Source organism: Hemiscyllium ocellatum, chromosome 1 (assembly GCF_020745735.1).
Source record: "Hemiscyllium ocellatum isolate sHemOce1 chromosome 1, sHemOce1.pat.X.cur, whole genome shotgun sequence".
Taxonomy (NCBI): Eukaryota; Metazoa; Chordata; class Chondrichthyes; order Orectolobiformes; family Hemiscylliidae; genus Hemiscyllium; species Hemiscyllium ocellatum.
Window position 1 is genome coordinate 96588934 of NC_083401.1, and position 6762 is coordinate 96595695.

Below are 6762 nucleotides of genomic sequence, written 5' to 3' on the forward strand. Positions count from 1 at the left end.
TTAATGGAAGGAACATGGTTGGATGTTTCAGCAAAAATCAATAGTTGATAACCCTAACTAACCCACACCCCAGCAGAACAAAACACATGGCTCTGTGGAAAAAGAGAAAAAATTGCAATGGTTAGATCAGGTATATGAAAGTACTTTGTTATTGAAGTATGCTTAGAACCTAGTAGACACTGCAAGGACAAAACACAAGGTGACAAAACTGTAAATCAGTAAATTGACTTAGTGACAATAAATACATGTTTACGCTTGATAAGGACAAGATGTATTGTGAATGTAAATAATCAAAAGTATTTCATGAAACAGAATACTTTGTTTAAATGTTTATTTGTCAAAATATTGGAAAATCCATTTTCCTCTGGAGAGGAATCACTGCTGTAAACAGATTAAAGCAAAAGCACAAGTGGCTTTTATAAAGTGCATTTAGAAGCTGGCTTCCATTCCCTTTGCACTTAGCACATGGGGAAAGCTTTCCCACTTAACACAGAGGTCAGAGGTCAGGTGTCAGTGCTCAGTTTAGAATGTCTCTCTGGACGGTATTTGCCTGTTTTTATTTAACAAGCTTCAATTGAATTCCTGTGGTCTTATATCATAGATTAGATTCAATTGTAGGCCATTATGCAATATTTTCTTTACACAATCAAGATTGCTGTGTGGTGGGGGGAGAATGTGAAGGTCAGAAGGTCTTAAATAATTTGAGAAGGCACAGAGGCCCGGTTTTACTGGAATGGAATGCAAATAGACTAGTATGGCCTGTGTTGTGTGATAGATGTGTTTACTTAAATCAGAATAGCTTACTGAAAAGCTGCAAAGACTGAGACTGTATCAAGCTTATTGAAATACTTGCACAGCAGTCCATTATGTAATGTAGCAGAGGCAACCATGAGGCCAATTCTATGCTCCTCACTACTTCCAGGGGGAAGCAGCTCTCAAACAAGGCAACAGCAGGTATGCACTTGTGATTTCCTACCATGCACTGCCCACAGCGTGGGACCATCACCTCCTCATTGTTCGTCATGCTGGAATGCAAGTCACTTTACTAGAAAAAATGGAAAGCAATTGGTGTAAGCACAGAACAGTTCAAGTGATAAATACAATCTTTCTAGATTGAACAATTGGAGTTACAACAAACAAAAAAAGGTACTGTTTTAAAGAACAGTTTTGTCCCAATTAGTTATCCATCACCACTGCATCTTCTTCATTTTATACAAAGATGTATTAACAAATTCTATGAAGCCCTCAACAGAAGTTGAGTCAGGGATTTCTGACAGTTCAACAGTCTACTCCCATCATTTGCCATGAATACGATGTTCATAAAATTCATAGATTTACGAACTGAGCAATGATCAAAGGCACAGATGACTGAGTATTGTACTGTCTTTCCAGATCTTCTCATGCTCAGTTTGACTTGTCCTCATCTCTTACACGCATGATGAAACATCAGTTTTAGTTTAGAATATCAATACCTTCAGCTGCTACCTCAGACAGATGTTGCAGTCCGTACTTTAGCAGAAAGAGCTTGCTTAAACCGTCTCCTCAAATCTAGCATGTTTGGTGATTTTGGTCGCGGTATAATGGATGTTTTTCTCTTTTCAGTATTGCTGCTCATTTGTTGTTTGCTAATCTCTTTGCAAAGCACATGAAAAGCATTATATACATCATTATAGTTTTCACTGGCAGACACCTCATAGAAGGTGCATCCTAGTATGTTTGCTAACTGAAGGCCATGGTGAGGTTCCACTTGTTTAGCATGAAGGAGGTCAGCCTTGTTTCCTACAACTATGACCGGAACTCTACTCTCGGAGTGCACACGGCAGACATGTTGATGGAGGTGACTGATCAGTTCATAGCTTTTGTAGTCTGTGATTGAATAAACCAGTACAATTGCATCAGCCCACTGTATGAATCTGTTAAGTTGATCATTGCAGCTCAGACTTGGTCCGCTTATCTAGAAACAAAAATAACTATTAATGATATTCACACTGATTAGATAAAGTTTTATCTAATGCATATGTAGTTTTTAAAAAAGAGAAGTGATAAATCAAGCAAAATCACAAAATTCACTTTTCTTTTTAGTTTAAATACGAATAGGTTTATTTTGTAAACAAGAACAAAGCTTACATACAAAGTCAGTTGTCCTAGTGTGCTGTGCTGTGGCTCTCCAAGAGTTAGTTTTGTCTGAGCTATATAATACTTCTACTAGGGCAGGACTGTGTTGATTCAGCTGTGCAGCAAAGTAACAACAGGCAGTTTGATTGTGGAGACAACCTGTTTCCCACTTAAAGTGTTGACCATTACTTATAAATCTAAATAGATCTGTGGAGAAAATTATGAATTCAACCCAGTTAGCTTAAATCCAGTACTTTGATTTCAAGTCTGGGCTAAACGGTGTATTGGTATTTTTGCCTTAAATCAAAATCAAAATGGGCAGTAATATCGTTCAAAAATCAATGAATGGCAAACAGCTAGAAGCCTATAATGTCACAGGAGCACCATCGCCAGAAACTAATTGATGCCCTCCCCCATTAGTTAAAATTCCATCTGTGTATGTCAGCTAAATGGCATTCCAAATATGAAGGATGTCCCACAGCTCAACATCACACAAGGAACATAATTTTCCAGTGAGGTTCTGCTGAAAAATAAGGAATAGCACCTAAATTGCACAAGTAGCAAGAAGAAAAAAGTGAAAACAAGACCATAACTGATTCTGCAGCTTTAATTTACAGAAGGTAAGGTTGCACAACTGGAGCATTTTTTTTATTCTTTGATAGGGTGAAGTGGGAGTTTGAATCAAAAGAAATCTCCACCAGGAAAAAGAGTTAAAGAATGCATAAACAGCATATGACCTGAGAATTATTGAGGAGAGGTCACCATGACAGTCAAAAAACAGGTGAATATTAGAATGGATTAGTTAGGAAGTTGGAAATGATGGAAACTGTCATACAGTTTTATTAATGTGGATGGATATTGGTGCCTTAAATATATGGATTAGTTTGTTAATATTTGAACTATTGAACACAGGAGCTATTCTACAACAGCTGTTACCCATCCAAGCATGAATGTAAATTACACCCTTTGGAACTGCAAAACAGATTATGTATTTGGTTGGGATAATTTGAATTCTGCTCCTGTCCATGTAGGGACATTGGTGATAGGAATTTCCCACAAGTGCAGGGTGTTAGTTTGAGTGAATACTTTCCCCAATAGAGTTTGGTGCTTTGCCTCTATTTTGCTGATCCTTAAATACCTGATTTACACTTTGTTCTGAAAGTTATATCTGTATGTAAGTTTTTTTACTTACTGTGAACGAAATTATTTCTAAGTTTTGAATGGGGTTGTTGGTGTTAAGAGGAATGGGAAGCAATCTGAAATGATGAATTATGCTAGAGGAAGGCGGAGGAGTTGTGGTCATGTCACTGGACTAATCCAGAATCCAGATGAATGTTCTGGGGACATGGCAGATGATGACATTTGAATTTAAAAATAATCTGGAATTAAAGGAAGACAAAGCCTAATTGAACCAGTCATAAAAATCCTTCTGGTTCATTAATCTCTTAGCGAAAGAAATGTGTTCTCTTTACCTGGTGTGGCCTACATGTGACTCCAGACCCACAGCAATGTGATTGACTCTTAACTGCCCTCTGAGCAATTAGTGATGGATGATAAATGCTGACCTAGGCAATGATGCTGACATCTTATGAGCAATTTTTGTTTTAAAATGCAAAGCAGCTGAAATGGTAGATGTAGCTTTATAATCCCTACTCACCACCCAACTGTTCATAAATGTTTTGCAAAATGATGCATATTTTGTACCCCAAAAAAAGGCTTTTCTGAGGAAAACAATTCTGCAGTTCATATACTCAAATAATCACCTTGTGTGAAGTAGGTTCAAAGTGTCAGTGCTAGTATTCATGTACTGGATCTAACTGTAGTAAGATGAAACACATTGACTTGACAGGTGTCCAACAGCTTTACCACAGAATGCAGATTAATGGACCGTGAAGCTGTAGAACAGCTCAGTTTGGACAATGGCAGGGTTACAGTGCTTCAGGAATGTGGCTACATCTGCTAAAGCACACCAACTGGTTCAGCAACTAGGGATTTTCTGCAATGTCTGCTTACAACAGAACTATTTACGGTGTAAAGAAAGTCAATAATAGTGATACAGGAACCATTCTGTATAACAGCTGTTGTTTAGTGCCTACTCCCTCCCCACCAATCTTAGAATGGGAATGACCATTAAAGTGAATGGATCCTTGCTGCACAATGAATCTTGAGTTCTATTTTTAAGGTCTTGGTTTTGAAATCCACATTATTAATCCATATTGTGCCACAGCAAAAGATAAAGCAGCTCTTAATTTAAGAAAAAAGTAAAACACTACACATTAGAATTCTGAAATAAAAATCAGAAAACACTGGAACTATTCAGCTCTAGCAAAATCTATAAATATAGGAACAGTTTGTGTTCCAGGTCAAGGACTTCTGAAGAAAGGCTCTTGGATAACAAGTAGTGTTCAAACACCCCTGCAATCCCCACATATCACAGACATCATTTGGTACCTTCTCCAAGTGACTGGATTCAAGGATTATACATGAACAAGTGTCAGGATGCTTTATGTAGTCTGACTTCATAACCAAACTAAAAGTTGAATTTTCAACAGGAAACTGTAACTCTGCTATTCCTCTAACCTAGATAGAGAGAGTAGGCACTAAACTGCTAGCTTGGTTGAACTTAGCTAACTCAGCACAGAGCATCACATCTACTGCAATCTTATTTTGCTTGACTTGACTCAGCTACCCACTGGATAAATTAGTGGGTTACCAGAGGATTTTGCAGCATATATTTAGCAAACAAGTAGGAGAGACATCTCATCTAAAAGCCACACTAATGTATATTTTCCCTGTCCTTGGGTTAGTATGAAGAGAGATTTGTCTAAAAAAAAATGAAGTGCAGGAAACTAATTTGAATAAAAATTATATTGGGGGTGGGAATCTGATCAGTTTCAGCACCATACCCCACAGCCAATTATCACTCGTTCAAAAGGATTCAGGTGAATTGACCCAAGTACTATACATTGGTGGAATAATTCAACAAGGAGAGCCCTGGTGTCAGCCAGGACTTTCCATCCCACGGGGCCTTCTGTTGTTATGTGAAGTATAATTGAAAAGATGAAAAGGAGGGAGGGGAAGGCTAAGACATGCAAAAATCTCACCTGAACACCTGGTGTGTCCTGAACTTGTAGTGCAATCTGCTCTCTATCTACTTGGACTTGTCTTGAGTATAAAGCACCTGAAATATTAAAGTTAGGCATTTCAGAAGAGAAACTCAAGTTACACTGCCAGGACAGTAAAAGACAAAAAGGATGCCTACGAAATTAGAGTTTCAGAGTTTTCAAAAGCATGCAAAACTCCTGGACCCGTTACCTGCGTTTCTTTCATAGTCTCCAATGAATCTTCTGGTCAGAAATCGCACCACCAAAGCTAAGGGAAGAAACAGACGGGAGGATGACAAAGCTGTTCGTCAGTTCAGGACCCCGCATCCCCAAAAAGGGAGGGCGATAAACACAATGCTGCAGCTGGCAACCAAGTTTCTCTGGATTGCTTCCCCCCACTCCAAATGGAGACTGGCAGAACTCTTCCCCATAGATCAGGGAGCTGTCTGCATACAGCAGCAAACTTTCTGCTCACACTCTCTTCAAAAAGTATCGGCAACCGTAACACAGTGCCTGGCACCACCCCGGTCTCCAAGCGCCTGGCACCGCGCTGCAGGGGGCAGAGAGCGGCGCCTGGAGACCGCCTACACACTGCCCTGTGCTTCTTACCGGTTTTCCCGACGGCGCTGCCGCCGATCACTGCGATCTTGACCACCCGGTTGTTGGCGGTATATTCCAGTGGGCCATATTCCTGGATGGTCGACATGTTCTGGATCAGGCGCATGTCAAATAGCAAAAAGGTAGGAGGCTGCAGCCTGCTCCCAGTCCTGCTTTCTCGATTCTCTCTGACTACTCCTGCGCTCTCTCTCTCTCTCTGTTGTATTGTATGAATTTTCTGTGTCCTCCTTCAGAGCTCTGCAACTTCTCCGCTCTGGCTATGACTCTACTTCGTCCTGTATTGCTAGTCTTTGCCCTGTCAGCTGTTCCCTCTCCTCCCTGCCCTGTCTGCTGTTCCCTCTCCTCACTGTCCTGCCCTGTCTGCTGTTCCCTCTCCTCACTGTCCTGCCCTGTCAGCTGTTCCCTCTCCTCACTGTCCTGCTCTGTCAGCTGTTCCCTCTCCTCACTGTCCTGCCCTGTCTGCTGTTCCCTCTCCTCACTGTCCTGCCCTGTCTGCAGTTCCCTCTCCTGACTGCCCTGTCTGTTATACTTTCGTTCTCTCTGTGTCTCCGGTTGTTGTCTCCTCCCCCAGCCCACTTTATAGCGAACGTGTCCGCGCTCTCTGATTGGTTACTGGAGGCTCTACTGGATGGATACTTGCAACGGGAATGTATTTTACCTGAATTCATTTCCGAAACTCCGTGCTGTCACTTGATACTGGGCAGAGGCTGCAACTGGACAGAGTGTGAACTGTGCAATTGGATAGAGTTGGCAACTGGACAAAGGCTACAGTTAGAACTTAAAACTGAACCGATAACAATCTGTAGCTGGATAATGTTAGCTGGACAGAATCTACAGCAGGACGCATAGTGTTCACCCATTTCTACAATGTGCTTTACCACAAGAACTGCACTTAATCATCACTCATTAATTTAGACACTCACTT

The 6762-nt window shown here is 40.7% G+C and overlaps 1 protein-coding gene across 1 annotated transcript; it reads right to left on the bottom strand.

Moving 5' to 3' along the window:
• Positions 1 to 317: 317 nt before the first annotated feature.
• On the bottom strand, positions 318 to 6424 carry rasl11b (RAS-like, family 11, member B). Its single transcript, XM_060830826.1, has 4 exons — positions 5829 to 6424; positions 5431 to 5487; positions 5220 to 5296; positions 318 to 1954 (listed from the first exon to the last, which is right to left on the bottom strand). Exons 1-4 carry the CDS (start codon positions 5941 to 5943, stop codon positions 1487 to 1489), a joined length of 717 nt encoding a protein of 238 aa, XP_060686809.1. The 5' UTR covers positions 5944 to 6424; the 3' UTR covers positions 318 to 1486.
• Between the last annotated feature and the right edge of the window lie 338 nt (positions 6425 to 6762).

Bases quoted from the DNA above. Each gene is read 5' to 3' on its own strand.
- rasl11b (XM_060830826.1), bottom strand. From the start codon at position 5,943: ATGCGCCTGATCCAGAACATGTCGACCATCCAGGAATATGGCCCACTG. The intron at 5,488-5,828 runs GTAAGAAGCACA...TTCTTCCCTTAG, and splicing joins CAGCGCCGTCGGGAAAACCG to CTTTGGTGGTGCGATTTCTG. The intron at 5,297-5,430 runs GTAACGGGTCCA...TTAATATTTCAG, and splicing joins AGACTATGAAAGAAACGCAG to GTGCTTTATACTCAAGACAA.